Source organism: Micromys minutus (assembly GCF_963924665.1).
Source record: "Micromys minutus genome assembly, chromosome: 3".
In the NCBI taxonomy this organism is placed as follows: domain Eukaryota; kingdom Metazoa; phylum Chordata; class Mammalia; order Rodentia; family Muridae; genus Micromys; species Micromys minutus.
In genome coordinates, this window is record NC_137972.1 from 5232390 (window position 1) to 5257169 (window position 24780).

Here is a 24780-nt window from a genome sequence, read left to right on the forward strand (position 1 = left end):
CACGGTCTGGACTTGGCAATTTCTGTGCGTACTGTAGATCCAAAGAGCCAGGCTGTGCTCTTCCCACCAGGCAATGTGACCACAACAGAAACCTCAGCACACACCTGAGAGGAAAAGCTGACCAGAGGTCACCGTATCATGTCTGTCTTTCCAAATGTGGTTTTCCTGGGAATAGTGAACCCCACGCTGTCATGTCTGTTTGGAACATGCTTATCAATAAACAAGAGGAAATCTAAGTGCAGGGACATAAACAAAGGGTGTTTAATCGCTGGCAGATAAAAATGTTCACATGCATGGTTTGCTCATCCTTTGTTTATCAGCTTCACAACCTCTGGGGTGAAATCTCTGTGACTCTAATATTTTTCCCTTTGGGTCATAAGACAGTGTACCTTCACTGGGGATGGGTGTATTTTCTCTGTGATAAACCCATTCTGCACTCACATGGTCCTCTATCTGCTTGCTAGCTTCCACACACATCCTGTTGGCTAGAGGTGGGTCATATGAACGTAAGGAGACTCCTGGCCAGGGACAAGCCTGCTGCTTTACGGTGACCACAAATTCTTCTCTATAATGGAATTAGATAATATCTTCCTCCCAAGATCAAGGGGCACTTTGAAATCAAAGGTGATCTCAGTAGAGTAAAAAGAACTGTCAAGTAGGTATTAGATAGGAAAAGGCAACCCGGCGATGTCACACAAATGCCCCTGGCATCTCAGATGCTGCCTCTACCAGGCTGGGCCCTGCCAGCACTGCACACCCTGGCCATATAGCCACCCTTGGCTTACAAAAAAGCCAGTAAATGAAAACACAGCGAAACATCACTTGATGATAGGTTGGAATCCCCGCTCCTTCCATCCCCATTAAGGCAGACTTCTGTCCTTCGTGTTCTGTGTAAAGCATGTAAAATAAGGAAAGGAAGTAAAAAATGCATACATTTATTAAATCCGAGGATTTATTTACAAAACTGGTAACGGTCTACACTCCCAATACCAGCAACATGTAGACGTGCTGGGAGCAAGTCTATAATGCAAATGGTTGCTAGGAGGACCCTCTGAGGTTCGAGCAATGTCCTTGGCCACTTTGCACAGAGAGCAGCGCTGTACTTGTCTGAAATAACAACCCACTGGAGAGCAGCAGGAGTCAGATTCCTAAGACGCACCACCAAGAAGACACGGGGTAATCCGCAAACAGGTTAACATTGTTATGGTGGTACTCAGAGTCTCTCCTCTCACGAGCTGCTTTTCCACTGTGGCCAAGCCATTTCTTCTCCCCTCAACAGAACAACAAGCCAGAAATGACGGTGACCAATGTAGACTTAATGCAGACGTTTAATAATGAAAAAATTAAAAAAGCGTGTGGCTTAAGAGCATCGGTTACAAGTGGCAGTAAGCGTATCCCATGGCATCCCAGTGATAGTTTTACATCCGTCATTCCTCACGGATGCCTCGCCATCCGTCTGATGAATGCAGCGCTTTAGAAACTGACGCAGCAGCGCATCTAGCAGAGTTATCTGATACTCGCTCCTTCCCAGAGATAAGGAGCCTGTGAGACTCGGAGCTGGGGGCTGTCCTCTGAAAGAGTGAGCAGGAAGGAGCTCAGGGGCCCCCATTCCGTGGAAGATGCTTCAATTAATGGTCTCTAGTCGGCTGTTGTAAATATTGCTGTGAGTGAAAATGAGTCAGAGAGGCCAGACTAGGACTGCATTTGTCAATTGTTGGAGAACAGCTTTGTAAAGGAGGTAGGCATGGCTGGTAAGCCCTGCGGAGGAGGGAGAAAGGGAGAGTCTTCTGAGCCTGTATCTGTAAGTCAGGGGGTTTCATTAGCCGTGTGTGTGTGTGTGTGTGTGTGTGTGTGTGTGTGTGTGTTGGTGACAGACAGAAAGCACGCATGTGGTGTGTGTGCATGCGAGATAGAGATAGCAGGAGAGAGAGGAAAGAGAGATGAGCCTCGTCTTTGCGATCCTGTGTTTAGAGTTTGCCTACAAACCAGGTGAAATAACAGACTTAACACAAACAGCAACTCTGTGTGAAAGGGCATCTGTGTTACACTAGTCGTTACATTTGCATTTAATGACTTGGTGACTTTCATTAAAAGGCATGTGTAAGTCATATTCACTTTTTTTTCCTGATGGGAGTCTCTGTCCCCTGCAAATGTGCACAGCCTGGGTAGGGACCTGCCACTTGGGCACATGGTCATTAATGAACCTGCCCAGACTTCTGTATGTGCACCACCACCTGAGTCTCAGGTTCCTCTTTTGTTTTTCCTTGGAAGAAGAGAAAACCCTTCATATTCTCAATGTCTCAGCCAGAGAACCCTTCTTAATGGGACGGGAGCAAAGAAGAAACCCTCCAGTGAGTATTATCAGTGCAGAACAGCCAATTTTCAAAAGACCAGGACCCCTCCCCCCGAAAAAAAACCAGCCAATTGGGATTATGTCATCATCAGCCATCCCTTGTGCATGTCAGCTTTTCAACTCCGACCGACACTCCTGACAGGCTGATGCCAGGTACCGTGACTGTTTGTCTCTGGAAATGGAGCGCAGAGCATCCGCAACCTTTTGTTCCAGACGGTTTTCTTCTGCATCTTTTCATTTCTCTCTCTCCCTCTCTCTCCTTTCCGGGGTATTTAATTGAAATACACGCCGAGTTTACAGACTGCAAAGATCAGTGCCGTTTCCTCCAGCAGTGCTAACTATGCATTAAACATTTTGATTTGTTTGAGTTTGAAGTTTGGTCCTCTTTTTTGCCATTTGCTTCATGGAGTTTGTGTATATTTACAGCCTCTGCATTTAATGGCCACATGCCTTATTTCACAGATGGCCAGTGGAAGACTTTTTCTTTCTCTTAGTATAGCCTGCACTTCGTTTTGATACATTTGTCACTGTGCCACTACATGCAGCTAGCAAGTGCCCACGCTCTGTGGGGAGCAATTATGGTGTGAGTTTTTAAGGAGCTTTTTAAAGGGTTTTTTTTTTTTCAGTAAACTTTTTATGGCTTAATTTCCAAGCCTAGAAAAGCTGTGCATGTTTTCAAACAGAGAGTCTTGTGTTCTTTACATCATTCTGGTTAGAAAGGTTAGGGCAGAATGGCCCAATAAAATAAGGCTCTGAGGGTGCGCCACACCGGGTTTTTCAGAGGAACTCCCACCCTGCATCCTGGTGATTGAAACTGTCTTTGTTTTAGGGGATGAGCAAATGCTTAGCACCACTTTCCTGGCAACAGTATGTAGGGAACATTGTAGGTACCATAAGAGTGTGGGAAGCAAGACACAGAGGAAAGGAATCTGTCCCAAACTGTCAACCCTGTCTATACCAAGGGACTTCTCCGATGTGGATTCCCTAAAGTTTGTGTGAGTAGAGACTGGCTTTTGTTGCTGCCTCCACAACCTAATCTATCAGGAGTAGTCTCCTCTTCCCATCGGCTTCCTCATCCTCCTCCCAATTGCATTCTTCCTTAAGCTGCTTTCACGGGAAGATGTGGATAAAGAGAAACACCCACGTGCGTAGTAGATACATTTTCTGTGGACCTTTGAAAGAGGGTGTTGCCAATGTGAAGTAAAACTATAAGGAAAACCTTGACACATTAGCAATTATAGCAAACTATCCCCATAAGATCTTCACAGCCCAAGCCCCTCCCTCTCTTACTAAGCCTTTGCTTATACCCACAAGGCATTGGAACAGTAATGGCTAATGGCCACCCCTTTGTGTTTTGTGCCTTCACATTTGAGGTATTTTCATACACTGTCTTTAAAAGAAAAAAAAAAAAAAAAAAAGAAGCCTGAAAGAATTCTGATGGTAGATCAGTTTGGGGGCTTCCATCTTTTGACACTGAGTTTTAATGTAATATCTTTTCTCCAATGAACCATCAAGGACTTTAGGTGACCCTGTGTTGGGGCCATGCTTGTCTGAGCAGAGGTCCTTAAAGCTTAAATCATTAAAAGAACATAATATGCCAGCGTCTTCGAAGTTAGCAGGTACCCCGGAGGGAGCCATCTTTGTTTCTCCTGGCCTCTCTCCCTTCTTAGCTCTTCCCTTCACCCTTACTAGCCTCTCTCCTAGGGAATGAGTGTCATAACACCAGCAAGAGTATACCCAGTCTTACTTACACTGCAGACCCAGATATTCTGATAAATTATGAAGTTTTTGCTGTGCATTAAAATGACGGTTTTAAGTGTATATTCCAATCTTTCGTCACCCAAAACTACCACGCATAATTGAAAAGTAAGGTGTGACCATAGTGTGCCTATTTCCGTTGGTCAGATCTAGCATTTCTGGACCAGCCCCCAGGACCTTGGAGAACAGTTTATCCAACTAAAGCAAGTGCCAGCCACTCAGGTCACATTTATAAGAATGCTGACAGCGGCACAGCTTCCTTCCACACAAAAGGAAAAATTAAAGAGAAAAACCCAGTAGGCTTCTGTACGGCAGTGACTGGACCACCATTGTGTATCAAACAATCATTGCACAGCCTTCTAACTCCATGTGCACCCCCAGCACATCCCCCCAGATGTCCTGTACACATCCTGACGTCTAGTACTTCTCCTTGTTGGCCACCAGTATGGCTCCCACTAGTTCTTCTGGATAGTGGTGGTGAGCAGCGCGTGTGCCTCCAGGGTGACAGAACAGCAGACCTCCTCTTAGTCATTGTGCCCTGACTGGCTGTGGACACCGATGCTTGACGTCTAGGATCTCAGTCTTGTCTCTGCTGCCTCTGTTCTTCCCCACATCCCATCCGCCACACAGACTCCAGGGCGGTGAGTGAGCAAGGCTGAGGTTCTGAGTGGCACTGTTCCTGTTCAACGTCCCTGCGAGTTGTTTATATTTGACCTAATCCTCAGAACGACTTTTCCGTGAGTGGCACACCCAGATCACCATGGTGCTTCCCTCTCTCTGGCAGTGGACTTTGTGTGGAAGAATAAATGAGTCTTGTTAGACCTGGGTATCCAACTGTGATTCTTATGAAGTGCCCAAGTCCGTAAGTGTCCTCACAGAATAGATCTGAATAACCATTATTTGTTTTGCTTGTAACCTATTCCTTGAATCTGTAACAATGATTATAAAACTTAGAAACTATGTATCCATCCAACATCCCTGTCTGTATGGAGTGCCTGCCTATAAGGTTGAAGTATATTACAGAGTAGCTTTTGAGAAAGTATGAACAGAAAACTGTACAAATGTATATGCTTGTTCAAAGGACTTTACTTTTGCCATAGGAGTTTAGCCAGGTTGGCGATGAAAAGAAATAGGCTTTCAGGATTCAAAGACAGGAAAACAGCCCCAGCCCAACCTGACACATGATCCTGGATGCCCCCTTGGCATCTCTGATGTGCAGGTAGTCACTTGGCCCATACTCTGTGGCATTCAGTGGACACAGCTCCATCCGTTAGGTAAGTCTCTGTGTCTTTTACCTGACAGTTAATATAACCTTTGGTCAGTGTTCTGTGGGCCACATAGCACTGAATTTCTGTGCCTCCCCAAGAACATGTCTTGGTTCGCCTAAAACAGAAAGTCTCTTACAGCATGTAAGGCACCCACTGCTGTCTCTTCCCTCTCTGGCTTCTTCAAGGCCTTTACTCATTCCCAGCACTGACAACCAGGATAGAATGAGGAAGGTAAGCTGAGTCCAAGCCATCACCCCCTTCACCTCAGCTTTCCTATATTCCAGCTCTTACTGAAATACACGAGGAAGGCCCTGAAACACTAGTCTGGCTACACACACTCTAGCGTCATGCCATTACCATGTTGCCTACCCAGAGCCGTGGGTTCTGAAACATGTATCAAGTGTGTAGGTTTCATTTCCAAATGTTCCTTCTTCGTGAAAAAATCGATTAGTTGTTTCCCAGAAACTTTGGAGTGTTCTTCATAACCCTTTTAAATGTCTCCCCTTTCCCTGTTAATTTTTAAATTATTAATAGAGATCTATAACAAATTATGTCACAATCTTGTCATTTTCATTGTTAAGCTGGACTTAGAATCAAGTAGAGAAATTGTGATTTTTCTCTGCCTTTTTCATCAACTTTTAGCCTCAGGTCACTTTGTAGGGAAGCATGCCTTCCCAGTAGGTTTCCTTCTGAGCACTTTACTGGTGAGTTTAGAGGTAATTATACTTTAAGAAACATATCATGAAGCTGGCTACCAGACTTCAAAGCAGGAGATCATATGTAGAGCAAGCCTAACCCTAAATCTCAAAATGAATTTGAGGATATGGAAGGGGCATAATTAGCTAAGGCTAGTTTTCTCTCTAACTAGACCAGAGAACATACTCCAACCCCTCAATTGGCAGGTCCAGAAACTTCTATGATTCTCTCATTTGTTAAGGGTCTTGGAGCCCAAACGACCCAAGCGTCTGTACATAACAGAACAAAGATACAAGTTAAAGAAATCTCTCACAAATTTTACCATGGTCTATTAAATGTGTCTGTTAAAGCTGGAAGAAAGATTTTTTTGTTTCATGGTGTATGTTGTGTGTGTGTGTGTTTCTATGTAATTTATACATAATTTACAAGAAAGCCTTTTCTCCCATTTGTGCTGTTAGTTTATGTGGGTGGACGGTGATTTGACAGAGCAGAGAGCTATCAATATGCGAGAAGAGAACAGAGCTGATGGTTGAGGGGGTGGGCGTCCACATAGCTTCTTCCTCGAGAGTTGGGGGGTGGGACATCCACATAGCCTCTGTCTTCTACTTAAGCCGACGAAAACATCCCCAGCTGCTAAGTCATGACGTTATGATTCATCTTCTAATGTCTCTGGAGGACTGTGAGGCTCACATAATTAGAGGACTGAAATCCCTCTCCTTTATTCTCTGTGTCACGAGTATAGTAGGAGACCATAAAAGTGGAGTAGGGGAGCATAGCCAGAGGGGTTGAGCTGCGACCAAGTCAACACACAGTTTTGTCATTACATACATGTGCCTTTTATTGTTGTGTGGTTCCGTGCGCTTCACTGCAGACATGCCCATTACGGCAGCCGATCCACAGCCTAACTCAGTCCTTCAGTTGGCATGGCTGGTGGGGGGCGATTCTCACTGCCATATGAATCCCCATCTCAGAGACGGAGTGGGGGCACCTCTCTCTCCATGCACTGTTTACTTTAAGACCAGAGAACTGAAGAAAAGACTCTGTGTTCATCCAAGTCCACCTTGTGCTCTCTCGTGCTTCAGCTACACCCTGAAAGATAACAAAGACGGCCACTCTGTCCTTTGTGAATAGTCGGTTGTTCTGTGTAATTTGATGTAATAAGAATGGAGAAAATTCCTGAGTTTTGGATAGGTACAGACATGAAATTGCGCTCATCCTATGAACCCTACATATGAAAATGAAATAAAAAAACGCAAACATTAACTACATTGCTGTAGACAATGCATGAGGAGGGAGGGAAAGCGATCATTTTTAAAGAACTCAAATCTGACTTTCATCATAGGTATTTTCTGCTTTCGCCGTAGGAAACTGAAGCTCTGAGCCCTGTATGTTTGACACTGTCTTTTTTTCTTTAGCATTTCCCCCACAAAGTTTTCTCTTTAATGTCAAAACTATAAATTTCTTAAACATTTGTCAGCCAATGAGAATCTGTCTTGCATTTAAATCCCATTTTAAAGTTTGGACTCTGGGACTCAGATTTCTTAAGTGACCTATCTAAAGACGTTCTTATCTTAAATATGTCCCTTTCACTGTGACTCCTGGTCACTTTCTGCCAATCCAACAGAAAGAATCCGTTTTGGCCTTCCTGTTGGGTCCCTACAGGCCCAGTGTCATATAGACAGACAGTCCAATGACCCTTTCCCATTATTCTTGCCAGAGGGAGAGCTTCAGAGCCACAGGTCAGCTGCACTTTTACAAGGTGAACTCGAAGACTCTAAGAAGAGCTTTAAAATCACTCGGGTGTTAGTCCCCGGAGCTATCTGCTCTAGATGGGTGGCTTTCTTTTACTCCCTTGGTTTTCTGAGATCAAGACTGTCTGGTTGTCCCTTGGCCCGGAACTCACTACACTGAGCAGCCTATTCTTGGGCTTGCAAAATTTTCCCCAGGGGCTGGGACTGCTGCTGCGTACCATCCTATTCTTCAGGCTAAACGCAATAATTTGGCCCTCCTTCCGTACAACATAGGATCACATAAAGTCCCAGAGAATCTTGAACTGGCCGAACATATTCCCTTATAAACCTGCAGACTTATATGAGGCTTAATTAGCCAAATAGAAGTCTATTTCCAAAAGAGATCTGGTTGCTGTCCAATTGCTCTTTTCTAACCAAGAGGGATATATATGGTTCACTTTGTTTGGCTCCTACTCACATTTGCAACAAAGTTCTGTTTTGGCCACATTGGTGGAATTATTTTCATCCACTCTGAGACGAGCCCAGCAGGAAAAAAACTTGTCAGCAGTTTTAAAGGTCCTCATCTCGCTACTGCTGTTCTAAGTGTGTGAGGGTGGGGAGGTTTCAGATCTTCTTCTACAGAGTATTACGGGCCAAGGACAGCCTAAGGACCATGCATGTGTGATTTAGAAAACTGCTCATGAAACTGAGGCATGCCTTGGCAAATCTATGAAATCTATCATTGATATCACTTTATTAATTGGATCTTGTGAGGGAGAGGAAGGTTGTGAGGTTGGTACAAAATTTTATCCATCAACATTTCGGTCTGTGCATGTGATTGCTAACATCTTCTCACCGTCTACCATGCTACCCGGTCAGTCTTTCTTGTCCCTGGTTTGTTCAAAAGAGAGACAGGGTCTGACTCTGTACCACCAGATACCTTAACTCCCACTGTGTGCCTCAGGATAGCCTCAGCCTCCCACAACCTGGAGTCACCAGGCCTGGGCCACCATACCCTGCTCCCCCTCTTACGTTTATCTCCTTGTTTTGTTGAAGCTGGATTCTACCTTGGCAAAATTTAAGTCTGAGGACTGAGCGTCCAACTATTCTTATCCCCAGCAGCATTTGAACACATGAATAAAGGATTGTGTTAAAGGAACTATTAAAGATAAAGGGCATCATCTCAAATGACTTGGTCTCAGGCATGACAGCACCCATGCCGGTCCCTTTAGGGCAGTGGTTTTCACCCATCCTACCGCTGTGACCCTTTAAGGTCACCCCCAACCATAAAAATTTTTTGTAGCTACTTCTTGAGTCTAATTCTGCTACTGTTATGGGTCATAATGTAGCTATCAGTGTTTTCTAATGATCTCAGGCAAACGTGACGAAAGAGGCATTTGACTCTCAAAGGGGTTGAGACCCCGGGTTGAAAACCCCTGCTTCAGAAGCTAGTTGATGATATGGTAAATTTGAAGGAAGACCATTTTGAATCACCAGTGTTTATGACATCAGGCTGAATCCTTCTCCTTGGAACATAACTCCTTTAGAGAGTGAAAACTATTTTAAATCCAATACACGCTCTTTTGTTGATTCACCACATCATCCCCATTTACTTCTGTTACAGTATAAAACAATATCTACCCAGGCTCCTGAGAAATGTGTGCAAAATTTCATGTCATATTGAATTCACGTGAGTCTTAGGGACATGGCTTGGTTTTGTCTTGTCTTCACTGGTGACATACGGCACACCCTCCAGTCCCTCCAATCACATCTTCCTTTCCTTCTTTAAATGTCTTTAAAGAGACAAGACACAGAGTGACTGTTCTCTACTTCCTCTTGCCTACAACTTTCTGACCAACGTGAGGGGCTGCACTCTGCCGAGGCTAATTGTATAGTCTCAATGCACCGTGCTCATGTGTCTGTTAGCAGCAGCTAGCCAGCTGTAACTCGGAGACGCCGACACTGTATCTCTGGAGGATGGGCACCTACAGATATGGACTCAGGGACCTAGAAGACACTTTACATTTTGTTCTTTTCCTAATATGATTGCCTCTATTTTGCTACTCTACTTTTGAAAAATTTTTCATACAAACTGGATAGTCTTTAGACTGCAAACTGCTGAATCAAATTTTCAAAATTTGGAAGGTACTGTGTGTGTATAAGTCCCCCTGCAAAGAAGTACTGTCATGTTTTTTTGACCAGGGCACTCTTGAATTTTGTTGATGGAGGTCACTGTGGTATGTGTGTGTGTGTGTGTGTGTGTGTGTGTGTGTGTGTGTGCTTGCACGGCGTGCACATGCATATGTATGTAAGTATACTTGTGCATGTGAATGTGCACATTTAATGGCTGCACTTATTACAAAAACAGACCATTAAGCTAGGATCTTTGGCACATCTGAATTCTGCTGAGTGCAGTTTCCCTTGGGGGTGGGGAGAAAGGAAGAAATCCAGAGGGTACAAAACTGAAAAATACCAATCAAAAACCCAAAACAAATTGGGTCAGCGTTGACTTCCTTCCGAGTTACTGCTGGGTGGTTCTATGGGAGTGACTGTAAACCAAGTTATCTTGTATGCTGATAGTTTTTCCATCAGGTCAGATAGAGACTCTGATGAATACAGTTCAGACTTCCAAAGACTTGAGAGCAATTTTAATCTGACTCTTACAATTGTACAGTTGTGAGAGGTATGCCAGAACTGGACTGGTCTGGAGAACCTGTATGTCATTAGTTCTTTGTGAGTGTACTTGCTGGGCTCTTTCTCCCATAGACAATGATCTTCAATAGTTGTTGATGTTCTGTGAACATCTTACTGTGGGCAGCACTTCTGCCGTGTCTATGACCCGCCAATGTCTTTCATGACACACTCTCCAACAATCGGGTGACCTTAGCAAGAGACTTGAGCAAAAGCTATAGAAGCCAGTGGCTGCCTTTCATGAAGCTGTCTTGGAACCACATCATCCAAAGAGCGTGACTGTCAAAGTTGAGAGGGGCAGCAGCCTCTTCTTGAATGTTCTTTCCTGTTCTCAAAGTCATCCAGTTTCTTAATTTGGAAGCAATTTAATATCTTGTGTGGGTGAGATTAAACATTATATTTTTCTTGAACATCATTTAGTTTTTAACACCATGCTCTCCCCAAATGTAAGGCACTTACTACATGCTTTTAAATGACCAGATGACTTTGAGATTTAATTTAATCTCTATCTCCAAAAATTCACCAACTCAATATTTTGGCTGAGCAATTCAAATCAAATTGTGGCCTTTAACAGGTCACTTCCATTGGATGCTTGACAAGCAATTAGTGATGAATATTTGTGTGCCTTCATGACCGGGTGTGGTCAATGCAAAAGACATCTGGGAAGGTGGCAACTGGAGGGCAAGTCTCTAGGTCCTGTTTCTGTTGTTTGCTCACCTGAATACTGGAAGGCTTTCCCTAAGCCTCACGCCACCTCTCTACCTCTACTGTCTGAATCAAAATGAGCCAGGCTTTCCAAATACAGAACAGGTTGCTGATGGGAAATCACTACAAGCATTTTGTGACTGGGAAAGCTGTTCTCCCAGGATCACAACCTAGCTCCTTTAGGCACAAAAAACCCAAATGCCAAGACTTTTTAGGGGTTTGAAAGAGTCCAAAACCCTGCTGATTACTTTCCTTAATTGCCGCAGTGTGCTGTGTTGAACATGTAAAGGTGAGTATACCAATATCCCATGACTCCTAGAAGCCAATTTTATTTTATATGGCCCAAGGGGAGAAATGTCTTTGAATAATTATGGGTTCAAGATTCTCATTTTAAATTTATTTTTCTTAAAGGAAAAAACAACACTGGAGAGCCTGACTCAGCAGCTGGCAGTCAAGCAGAACGAGGAAGGGAAATTTAGCCATGGAATGATGGACTTCAATATGAGTGGGGATTCTGACGGTTTGTGGCGATTACTCACTTATACTCCAGGATGGAGTGGGAGGGAGGACTTGGAGCTGCTTCAAACAGCCATACAAACAGGCAGAAAGGCCATTGCCTACCCGACCATTCCCATGGGGCGCACACACTGCACAGTCACTGTGCACCAAGCACCCCTTCCTTGTGGCTCACCTTTCCACGCCAATGGGGACCCGTCAGTGCTGCAGACAAGAAGATTGACCCCCAGTGGTTTGGAATCACATTTCCCCAGGATAAGGGGGCTGTAAGTGGCAGAGACAGGACTAAGATGACATGACTCTAGAGCAAATGTCCTTCTCTCACAGCCTCCCGCCCCCTTATTTCCTCTACGCCGAACTTTGTAGAGCAACCTATCCATAGTGCATTTTGCAGCTTGCAGATCAGCTAAACACACAGTTCAGGGGAAATATCCCAGACAGTTGTTCTTGCATTTCGCAGCCTTACCTGCTACGCTGTCTACACACTGACAGAAATCTACTGTGACCCAACATTTAGACAGCACTCTTAAGCATATAAGCCCCTCATGCCTAGCCAATACCTCAGCTGTGTGTCACTTCAGACAGCATGGCTGACAGCTGGGGTGGCACCCAGTTCAGCTGATACCGCAAAGAATGCATAAAAAGAAGTTTCTCTCTTCTGGTACCAGAACTCTCTGGGTTCTCCTTCCAGTACCAGGTAATGTGTGTTTTAGGACTTCCGTGGCCCAGCCTTGCTGCAGGCTAGAAAAGACACAATCTCAGCAAACCATTGCAACTCAAACAGGAAGAGAGGGATCCCCGAGACCCTTCAGCACCCACTATTCTCTGGCCATCGAGGTTCTCACCAGCCAAGAGCTAACCAAGCTCCCATACCTACCTCCACGATCCTGCCGCAACTGAGCTTGTTCAATTGGAGAGCCTGAAAAACAAGCTCCGGCAGCCGTTCCCTTCCCAGAATAAACCTGGCCTATGTACATACAAAGAGCCTATTTAGAGTTGACGGAGTCCCCCACTGCTGCTCGTGGCTTATGTTGCTGTAAGGTGTAAGAACTGGAAACAGCAGATGTGCCACGATCATTCCCTAGTTACAAACGCATTTCAGAAGGATGCTGTTGCGCATCAGAACTGCTGATTGTCAATCGAGAGGCAATTACTGCTCGTAACACATTTCATCAATTTTAAGTTATGCTTGCATGATAAAATTCGCTCTGGTGACAAACACCACAGCAGAGACGCTTGTGTTTCCATTGTCTAATTTAACGGTGCTCATATGCAAAGTAGTTTCCAGTCTACACTGAGCAAGGAGCATGTAATAGATGAGCTCAAACCACCCGTGCTAGTGGAGAGATGCTGAGCTTTGAGCCACGGTGTTGGTTTCAGTTTGCCAATTGTATAGAAGCAATATTGATTACTTACCGATTCTTCAAATTAATTAAGGTATACAGATGAAAGGGAGGGAATCCGGAGAGGAAGAGACATGTTTTTGTTGGTAGTACAGATCCTAGAAATATCCAAGCTGGATTTTGCTTTTTGATCGATAATGACAAGGGTGGAGTCTTAGCTGCAGAGAGCCCTGCTCCCAGGCTCCCTTTATTCTCACTGCCTGAACTCGAGCATCTCTGCTCCTTGGCTCCAGATACCCTGTGCGGGATGACTTACGAAGTCCCATAAGGCCAGAGGACGAAGCATGCAGCTTCCTGAGGCTCAGTGTGAAGAGAATGGGTCCCTTGTCACCATTGGCCTTGATATCTGAACTACAGCCATCAGCCTGTCTCTTTTTGATAACTTAACATGTTAGGAGGGAAAAATAACATTCAGTGGAACATGTGTTTTGTTTTGTTTTAAGAACCAATAGTAATAAACACATTAATTTGGTTCTTTTCTTCTAGCTATCCAGTGGGCAAGGAATACAGTCACTACATATAATGACACATGATTGAAAAGAAACACCAACCCCATTAAAGGGAGAGACTTATATTGTTTTGACTGAAACTCTGTCTATTATGTTTACTAATGTGTCCTCAGAAACAAACAGGAGTACAGATACTTCAAGTCCACACAGTCTCTTAGCTTCAGAGACTAACTCACCCCTTGCCCCATGGAGTCCAAAAATGTGTGTCCCAGCTTCCTCTGGACTCTCTAAAGTGAATGCTGAAGCCATCCATAGTCCTTCAAACACCCAAGAAGAAATGAGAACGGGGTTAAAAATCCAAACGAATTTGCTGCCTCAGGCTTACCGCAGACATCTCATAAGCAAGCATCTGTCTTAGGAACTTCGAGTACCATTATCAGAAGTACTTTTTGTTTTCCGATATTTTAATAGCTTAAGGAAACAGTCATGGGAAGGAACCCTGCCAAAGCCTCAACACTGACATAAATGCTGCTGTTCCCTGTTTCTAGGAAGTGCTGGAGTCTCGGAGTCAAGAATTTACAGGGAATCCAGGGGACGTGGTAGCAACGAGCCCCACATAAAGCGTCCGATGAATGCCTTCATGGTGTGGGCGAAAGATGAACGGAGGAAAATCCTTCAGGCCTTTCCCGACATGCACAATTCCAACATCAGCAAGATACTGGGTAAGGGGGTTGTGGAGGGCCGAGCGAGTGTCAGGAGACCCCTTGTGCTGTGCTGTGTGTGCTGTGCTGTGCTGAGCTGCCTCCCGCTCTCACGGAAAGACAATGGTGTGGAAGGCAGGCTGCTCTTGTCATGTCGTCTGCTAATATTCCAGAATAGTAGTAGCACTAGCACTGAGTGCCCTGTGGACCACAAAGCATCCCATGACCTTCACTTCTTCGTTCCATCTGTGAACTGGGCAGGCAGGGCTCAGCCCACCCTTGTCCTCCTTTGAAGAAGCATAAGGATTCTGGAGTTCTGTTTCGTATAGGCGTTGCACTGGGGGAAGAAGGAGGAGAGGACATGGGACCTATGAAACCCTACAGAATACTATGCTTTTGGGACATTTAGGAACATGGCACAGTTTTGAGTTGACTTAAAAAGCAGCTTTACCCACTGCTGCGGCTCCCAGTGTACAAGAAGTCAAGATATACCTTTAGCCCAGAGCACAGACACACAAGGAGGTGACTATGGAGGGCACAGATAAAGAATCAATGTGACTGGTTCAGGGCAAGAGCCAGGTGAAGCTGAAGGGAGACAAAGGCTTCATTCTCCATTTGTCTTTTGACCTCATCATGATGATGCTAACTTCATTCTCTTCATCTTCATCTCCAACTAGCACGGCGCACACAACCGCTGCCAGACCTATGTTACATTGCCCATTCGCTCACAGTAAGACTTCAGAGCAAAAGCACCTAGCTCCAGCAGGGAAAAAAAAGGCCTTGCAAAATAGGTAGCAAGACAAGCCTAAACTACTTAAGCTTATTAAGCCAAGGATGCTCTTGGAATTACACGTACGTTGTACAGCGATATCTTTGAGGGTGTGTTAAAGAATTGGCTGCCCACACATGTAAGTAAATGGACTCTGCCCGACAAAGGCGGTGGGTGCGACCCAGGTCACAAGGAGCTCGTAATCCAATCAGATCACATAGAGAGTGCACGCAGTACATGCATGTGCTGTACTCCCAAAATAGTTTCCAGATGAATACATGCACGGACTCTGAACCGTTAGAACAAGTGGCATCCCTTTGCAGAAGCAGGGCTCCTACCTTTGAAAACACAGAATTTGTACAAAGTATACAGTGCTGGAAAGGATGAAGCTGGAACAGATTTCCCTAATGTTCACACCAGCTCTGACCTGTTCATCCCTTTAATTACTTCATCCTCTCCTCCTCACGAATTACGCAAATTTGTTTTTTTAAGACAGGGTCACACTATGCAGCCTTGGCCGTCCTGAGTCTCACTACAGACCAGGCTGGCCTTGAACTCCTAGAAATGCACCTGCCTGTGCCTCCCAAATGCTAGGACCATGTCTGGTCTCCATGTCTGGTCTCCATGTCTGGCCAAATGAACATGCCACACATGCTTCACTTGGGGTCACTTGATAAAGGAGCTTAGTGCTAAATCCTTCTCACTGGCTCAAACTCTGTTCTACAAGGAAGAGCAGACAGCCCGGAGAGGTGGCTCACTGCTTAGGGACACTTGCTTCCTTAGAGTTAGGCTTTCAGCCCTCAAGAAGGGAGGCTCAGAATCACCTGCAATGGCAGGTCCCGAGTGTCCAAGGCCCTCGTCCAGGGCACCTTGGGCAACCACAATTATAGGCAAACACACGCAGAATTAAAAGCCTTAAAAAGTTTTTTTTTTTTTAAGACAATCTTTTTAAAAGGCAATTCTTTTCTAGGAAATGTAGCAAAGACTCTTTGTGATATAGCATAAGTGGCTAGGAAAATCCTTTCTGACTTAAGGTGAGCCTCAACATGTCACCTCTGCCATTACAGTCTCCATAGAGATGGCTCCAGCCCAAGCCTTTCTGATACAGCCATAGTAATTAGACATGGAGCAAGTTCAGTCACCTGAAAAATTAAACACAGAAGTTTTGGGGGCCTCAATATTTAGTCATATCTTTAAATGAATATAAACCCTCCAAATGGCCACAGGATGGTTCTGAGTGGCCTATTTCATAGAAAAGTACAAAGAAGGCTTGATGTTTTTCTCCTTACCGATTGTTTTGGATAACAGCCTCCGACAGCCTGCTGCTAATTCATTCTGCTTAAAACAGGCGCTTGAGCTGGGTTGACATTTTATGTAGTCTCTGGGGATCCTAGTTGACATTTTAAAGGGCTTCTAAGCATTTTATAATACCCTAAAATCTGGTTTTAATAAGCCATTCTGCTGAAATTGTTAACATAAGGAATCACCTTTTACTGTTTGGCTGGAGATCAGGGACTGGGGGACATCTTTTTCTGATTAGATATACAGTAGTCGGAGTAAAATGTGCAAATTCATTACATGCCCCATAGAGATGACATCGCGGCTCAGCTAGCTCTCTCCTCTCGGAGCCCACTACCAAACTCAAAAGGGAAGAGTCTGAAAAAAATAAAAAGGCTCCTTGTTTTCTCTTACTTTGAGCATCAAATATTTTTCATTGCAACTGATAACTCTTTTGTTATCAGAAGGCATTCCCAATGGTCTCTCCATTTGCCTTGCAAACAGCCCACCCTTTGAAGACAGCAAGTCACTTCCCTTATTGTACAGAGTGGCAGGACTAAACCAACCAAACCAAGTAACCCTTTTCATCTTTTTGTGGGGACAGCGTGGATTACCACAATGCCTTTGCTAGGATTCTCCCTGACTGTTTATGGGACCTGCAGTCAGCCACCATTGCTTCTGGGAAGCCATTGAAGCCAGAATAAGCCACCAGTGGGTTATGTACTTGCTGACTTAGCAGTGCAGAACTGCCCACATTGAAGGCTCCTCCCCATCCCTAGGATGGAATGCTTGGCAATGGGCTGCCTCCACCTGGAGTTTAGGGTTCCAGCTTCTTCTAAGCGCTTCCCTAGGTGGTGCCTGAAGGCAGGGGCTGGGCACGTGCTCTTTTAGTTGGTCTCTTTCTGCTGCCATCACCATACTTGATGTGACAGTGTCATTTTTTCAGATACTGGGATGATGGTCTTTCGATAAGAGTACGGGGCTCTGAGTGGCCGGAAAGGGGAAAATGCTCTTTCTCTCTCCCCTTGTCCCCCCTCTCCCTAGAGGAGTGCCAGAATCCCATGGGATCTTCCACCAGGATCAAATCTGCTTCTCACCACCTCACCCACCCATCAGTGAGGCTTCCCTGTAAGCACCTGGAAGTCAGATTAGCTTTCCCTTCTTGGCCCTGCCACATGCTGATGATGGAATTCAGGCTAAGGCTGGGGACAGGAAGGGGGCCACTCCCCCTCTGGAGCTTTTAGCAGCTCCTAGGGTAGAGCATTTGACTCAGCTGCTTGCTTTTTGGAGAAGCATGCCTTCCCTGCAATAGGATCTCAAAGTCTGGCTTTAAGATTACAGCAACCCACTACCCTGAGGGTACTCTCACTACACATGGTCACACTGACAGAGCCAAGGCATCCATCCATCTCTAAAGTGAGAATTAGCTAGAACACGCTATTTTTAGTGACACTCCAAATTTGTTCCCCCCCACACACAAATCCAAGTTAAATTTAAAACAAAACAGTATAAAGGGGGAGAAAATCACTACCACTAACACAGGTTATCATGAGACCTGTTTCCCCTGAAAAGGGGATTGTGAAAATAAAAGTCTTGCTCCGTGTACATTCATCATGGCACTTGTAGTGTCTGCTAGATCAGACTGGATCAGAGCAGGTGAACGCATGTGCATAGCACACATGAGTCAGATCTGCACGACGTTTCCTGGGCCATGTCAGGCTCTCATCAGTTCTCACCCGTGAAAACAGCTGGGACATTGTCTCTCTACCTCTCTGGTCCGTAGTGAGAAGACAAGATGTCATTTTAGAAACTATCTTAACTTACCTTGTGAGCCTGGGGCACCCCAGGTGGAGGTAGAGGACTTTCAGGAAGCACATTCTCTCCAGCCGCCATCTGAGGCCACCAGTGCCTTTACCCGATGATTTGTCACAGGATCCCACACAGCCTCCCCAATCCTACGCCTCCCCCACTTAGAGGGTTTCATTTTTCACTCCACAGATGTGGTTTCTGAAATCACATGATACGTGAACTTCTGTGATAAGAACTGGGCCCTCAAAGACTCAGTAAGTCAGACTCACAATATGGGATGAATTCATGTTGAGCATTTAGCACCATAACTGCGTCCCCTGAAATTCTTAAGCTTCCCAGTCTATAATAGGCAAGTTTAGTTAAACTGTTCATCCAAGTCAAAAATAATACACTGCCCAGCGCTTGTGTCTCTGGGTGCATAATTTCTTCGCAGACACCTCTGTTCTTGTGAAATCTCGCCTTTCAAGTTGATCTTGCTAATCAGAAACATGTTTATACAGCTCTGGCTTCCGTCCAGCATTTTCTTTCAACTTCTTTCTTGTTCTCCATGGCATCTTCCCCCCCCCCCCCTTTTTAAGGATTCTTAGAAACACTGTAAATTGGCATCGTAACCTCCATGTCTCCACAGGATCTCGCTGGAAAGCTATGACCAACCTAGAGAAGCAACCATACTACGAGGAGCAGGCCCGCCTCAGCAAACAGCACCTGGAGAAGTACCCAGACTACAAGTACAAGCCTCGGCCAAAGCGCACCTGTCTGGTGGACGGCAAGAAGCTGCGTATTGGGGAGTACAAGGCCATCATGCGGAACCGGAGGCAGGAAATGCGACAGTACTTCAACGTTGGGTATGGGAATTTCCTTTATTGCAGAGAGTCATCTTCCCGGTGTCCACATGGGACAATTCCCCCTCCCATTGTCTCCTTAGTTGCAAAGCCACCTTTTGAAAAGGAACCTGCAGCCTTCTTCCTGGGGTTTTTTTGTACCCTGTATGAAGCCCTAAATACTTACAAACTATATAAATATTTGTAGGTTTAGAGGGGTAGCCACTGCAAGCTGCCAGCTTTTCCTACGGGTCTTATCCCAACTTCTCTGAGAGCAGATCCGATTCAATAATAAACATGGTCTTTCTGCTCACAGTTAGAAACTTAGAGGTACCACTGGATCTAACCAGTTCTTTTCCTGGCTGCCCTTCATGACTTCCAGTGTTCCGCCGGGACAGATTGCACCACTGGGAGCTTGACTCGTTTCTGAATACTGTGCAATTGCTGAGCAACACACACACACACACACACACACACACACACACACACACACACCACACGCCTGCTGTGTGTACATCTCATACAGTAGAAATCACACTTAAAATACGGCGAGTTCCATCCAAACTTAAAACCCTGCCCCAAGGATGCTCTCCTCTGCTTCCCACTGGGAGGCCACATACAGTGATGCTGCTTGTCGCCTAAGGTGACATTCTGGGGTTCTCCAGACACACAGGGATAAAGTCACCCATGCCTGAAACACTGACATCCAGAGAACTCAGGGGAGCAAACGCCACTCCGAAAGAACATAGTCAGGGTAAGGAATGATAAAGGGAAAGCAGTCGAACCTGCCGCACACCCTCCATTTCTTTGAAAGACCCAGTGTGCTTTGTGCAAGGTTCTGTGGTTACATCTACAAAAGACTGAGAAAAGGAAGCCCACGTGGATGCCTGTGAACCCGCCCGGACAGGACCAGCTAAGTCAATCTCTAAGGTCCAGACGGTGGAGTTCCCAGGTTAAAGTTTCTAAAGAGTCCATGGATTGGGACAATAGAAGCCAGTATAGGTGATTTCTGGGGTGCTTTGTCTAGGAGGGTGGTGCTCTGATCCCCCAAAGGGTTAGCACGGTTTCGCATAGTAGGTGGTTAATAAGATAGCTTTATCTTCTCATATTTGGGGGATCATAATGTTATTTTGAGAGTTTTAGAGATTTTTACCCCCATTATACTTGAACTATCTTTAGGCTCCATTGTGGGAAAAACAGACACAAACTCCTCTTGGTCATACTGAAGAAAAAGTGAGCTCAGAGTCAAGTTTACTTTGGGTAAATTTGCTCAGTTTTTCGGTGCCAGAATTATTTTCCTAATTAATAATAGTATGGCCAAATGGCAATTCCAAGTGCCCCCGTATCTATGAAGCACAACGCAGGCAGGCAAGACATTAGAATCAACACAGGATGATGTCGTTTGAGCGTATTTGCTAACTGGGCGAATGCTGGTTTGAGCTTGGTGGCACCTAGGGCATGAAGCCGAGACCTCCTGCTTACACTCACCATCTCTTTCCGTGACAGGCAACAAGCACAGATCCCCATCGCTACCGCAGGTGTTGTGTACCCTGGTGCCATCGCCATGGCAGGAATGCCATCCCCTCACCTCCCGTCAGAGCATTCGAGTGTGTCCAGCAGCCCGGAGCCTGGGATGCCCGTGATTCAGAGCACGTACGGCGTGAAGGGGGAGGAGCCTCACATCAAAGAGGAAATCCAGGCGGAGGACATCAACGGAGAGATTTACGAGGAGTACGATGAGGAGGAGGAGGACCCGGATGTGGATTATGGGAGTGACAGCGAAAACCATATCGCAGGACAAGCCAACTGATAAGGGCCAACAGACTGTGGTGAGCTGAGGACTTGAAGCCCTAGCCAGTTCATCCTTACCACTGGCCAAGCACATTAACTCTCTCATACACTGACTGTTATTTTAACTGTTAGTCTTAAATAGTTGGGACATCAGCTGACAAATAGACCTCAGCCTCAAAAGGCTCAGAAAGGAAAGAACAAGGAAACATCGTCAAGAACAAGAGATCGAAATAAGCTATGTGTAAACAATGCCAGTAACTCAGCTGCTACACCCCAGCACTGAAGTCTCACCCGTCAACTTTTTTTTTTTTTTAAATAAACTTTATGGCTGTTTGTTCTATATTAGAAACCCTCACTCAGGTACACAGTGCCAACAAGTGGCTTGTGAATGTGTTATGTTGTTCTGTGCTACAATTTTTAAAAAGAAGTTTTGTTCTCTTCTGTTGGGGGGGGGTGTGGGGTGGTTCTGGGTTTTTCGTTTCTCTTTTCTTTTCCTTTTCTTTTGGATTGTTCTCTTGCACCTGACAGACAGGGGGAAGACAGCCGTCCGTTCCCTCCACCCTCTCTATTTCTCTGCTTTAAAGATGGAGGCGTGTATGGGGAGGGGGAGGAAAACAAGTGTCTGCGTTTGCCTTCATTGCTTCTACACAACAGAGTCAGCAACAGTTTTCCTCAGAGGCCCCTAACCCTTGCACATGACACTATATCTTTGAGCAAGTGCCAAATTTTGTACTGAAGCGATCACCAACTTCATTTGCCTGTCCTTCCTTTTCCTCATCCCCTCTCCCGTTAGGACAGTGTTAAACCTTAGACAGTCCCTAGAAAGCGCTGACACACCAGCAACTGGTGAGACTGGTTTTCGTTTCGTTTTATTTTATTTTATTTTATTTTATTATTATTTTTTTTAATGGAAACTGTAGGTGCCGTTCTCAGGTGAAAAGAGAGAGACAGAAATTTAGAGAAAAAAATATTTTCTGATCTTGGATTTCTCTGTGTGTGTGTGTGTATGTGTGTGTGTGTATGTGTGTGATGATTATGGTACATTAGATACATTCCTATTAGGAATGATGTCAGGCCATTGTGAGCAACACCCTTCATGTGGGAATAGAATTCCACCCCTCCCAAGCAAGCGGGCTTAGAAGCAACCTCAACCTTGACTTTGCACTTCCAGGGGCAATGGGACTAAGTGTCGAGCTTAGAGATTCTATTTTCCAATTTCCAGTATTGTCATTATCGGGTGGCCCTGGTGTCCCTGTGTCATGGGCATGTGCATAGCAGACCTGGAAGCTGCCAGCCAAATGCTTCTGCAGGCTCCTTCTCCCTGGACAATTTGCTTTTTCTAATGTTTGCTACTTACTGATCTGTGTGTACGCGTGCTCGTGTTTGTTTTTCCTGTTGAAACTTCTTCGAGCAAAGCAATCATGGTTTTGACTGAACCTATTTGCCATTTTTTCAGAAATACAGAATTAGCTTACGCCTGCATTGCTCCATCCTTTCCTGATGAGGAAACAGGACTGATGGGTTTATAAGACGTTCTTTTCGTCTCTCCATGCAATGAGGTTAGAGACTGTTTGCCTAAGTGTGGGCCATGCGTATAGGACACCCCTAAGGACCGGGATTTGGTTAAGTTTCACTGCAGCACCACAGAGTGGAGCCTGGATGAACACAGACACCCCCTAACCAGTGTAACGGCCCTTCACTGTAATCTGAGCCTGCTAAAGATCAGTTACTGGTGGGGGCGGGCAGAGCGCAGGCTCAGAGCAATAACCAGGAACGACCGGTCGGAGGATTCCAGTCGTCAACCGAAAGGCCAAGACAGTGGTAGTCAGACAACAGCAGTCTGGCTTCAGGCCACTCAAGACTGTGTGTGTTGAACGATCGGAGAGCAAGCAGCCGCAGCCAGGGGTTAGCTGTGTTCCGGTGTTCTAGCCCATTCTTATTTTGCCAAATTCCACCCTCATGTTCGATTCTCATGCATAAATGAGTAACAAAGGAGGAAGAGAAGGAAAAGAAAACTCCTGTTTTTGTTTTTTCTCTTTTTCAGAAGGTCTTGCTTCGGGGTTTCGCATGGAGCAGGTCTCATTATACCTGCGTGTCAGAGGTTTTCTGTTCACGGCATTTTGTTTGTTCGTTTTCGTTTTCTTCTCATGACTGTATTTTCATTTGAACTGCCTCTTTTTTGCTAGTGTAAAATTATGATTAAATAATAATAATAATAGTAATAATAATAATAATAATAACAGTCAGCTGTTCCCAGATTAGTAAATTATGTATAATTTATTTTTATTCCCCCCTTTCTATTTTATTCTGCTTTGGATTTGGAAGCTGTTAGGTATTTAAAACTAATTTTTATTTCTAGCTCATACACACCACACACACACACACACACACACACACACACACACACGACTGTATGTGTGTATATACACATGTGTGTATACACACAAACACTTGCTTCACCTGTAACTTCCTCTGTGTTAACAGTTTTGGCCCCAGTAGCATCAGATCTGGTATCTAATATGAAGGAGTGAGTTAGTAGGAATGTCTTGTTCAATCTTAATTAACTTATGCTCTTTCCTCTCATTTTAGTTATTTAATTACCAGTTATCTAGAGCCAATTCTTTTTTTTGTTTGTTTTTGTTTGTTTTGTTTCAAAGCACTCTGAATAAGAAAAAAAATAGACACTTGTTTTTATACCATTATAACATACAATGTGAAAACAGATTTATTAAAAAAAATATATGTTTCTCTGTGTCTTAACAAATTTCTCCTGACTGATGTGGGTTCTCAACTCTCATGTTCTGGGTTCCTGTCTCACAGTACATGGCAGACAAGTTGGTTTTCATTTCCTGACCTTGGGCAACAAGAATACTTTGTTTTAGCTCCAGTAGATGCCACTGATGGTATCTAAGGCCAAAACCCATCCCAACCCAGCAGCGAATGGAAGCAAACTCTCTCTTTGGTTTGCTTTTGGTATATTTGAAGGGAAAATGAAACCGTTCACAGTGACCTATACCTGCCAAAACTCTCCAGTTTAGTTGAGGTTATGTTTGGAACTGAACTGTGCCCAGACAAAACCACAAAGCAAGCCCAAAATGGCACAACACTCTTCATCTGGACATTTCTTTCAGTGGATGTTGGCCTTGCTATTTCCAAGAGTTTTCTCTAGGAGACAACAAAGGCAAAGGTGAAAGTCATGGCTAAAGTACATATAAGTCACTTGAGGGAAAGGTGCTTTGAATAGTAAGTTAACTATAACAACATAATGCTCTTGGTCCATTGGTTGGGTAATCTTTAGGATCTTATAGTTTTCTTTCTGTGGCACATGAAGGCCAAGTAAAATATGGTGAAGGAAACTAGATAAAAAGGAAAGATGAAAGTTAGCAAGCAGCACCTCTCCCCCCTCCCTCTCCCTGGCTTATGGGTTTAAGCCATGCCCATCTGTCTTTCTGCTCCTTCCCCCATCTTCCCTTTCCCACACATTCACACCAAAACTGGAGTAACATTGCTGATTTCCTCTTTTTATATTTGTTTATCAGGACCTCTGAAACTAGTTACAGTTAATATAAATCTTTAAAAAAAATACTCAGTGAGGAAAATGGGCTAAAAGTTTTTTGTAAGTCAATCATAATTTGGCTAGTTATTACAAGCAGGAGAAAATCACACACACATTGGTGTAAATTTCTCAAGATACTCTAGAAGTTTGTTCCCAGCTAGGAACTAATGGCCTTTGTGTAAAATCCCTCCCAATGAACATAGGTATCATGGTTGAAACCAAACCTGCCCATAGGGGAACTATAGTAGAGAGAAAAGTGTTGTATAATGAGGCCATATATTTGATGTCTAAAGTACTGTTTCCCTTAGTTGGCTTAAAGGAAATGATCTTTACCATTTCATGATGAGTTTTCAGGCATTTCCACAATGCAGAAGGTGACAGTGTCCTCGGAAGAATCCTCTCCAGTCTCACTTAAAAACTTAAGGAATAACTATACCGTCCTTACTCTAAAGGGTAAATTATTGAATTGTAATAAGTGTATATTTA

The 24780-nt window shown here is 44.6% G+C and overlaps 1 protein-coding gene across 6 annotated transcripts in view; it reads left to right on the forward strand.

Moving 5' to 3' along the window:
* Window positions 1-20757, forward strand: part of SOX5 (SRY-box transcription factor 5) — a gene marked incomplete at both ends in the record, with an annotated part of 351905 nt that extends 331148 nt beyond the window's left edge. For all 6 annotated transcript variants that reach the window (XM_080914286.1, XM_080914283.1, XM_080914281.1 and 3 more), the window contains 4 exons: window positions 11613-11725; window positions 14122-14291; window positions 18755-18971; window positions 20454-20757. In XM_080914286.1, coding sequence (XP_080770412.1) covers window positions 11613-11725; window positions 14122-14291; window positions 18755-18971; window positions 20454-20757 — 804 coding nt within the window. The remainder of the gene's footprint in view (window positions 1-11612; window positions 11726-14121; window positions 14292-18754; window positions 18972-20453) is intronic.
* Window positions 20758-24780: the final 4023 nt, after the last annotated feature.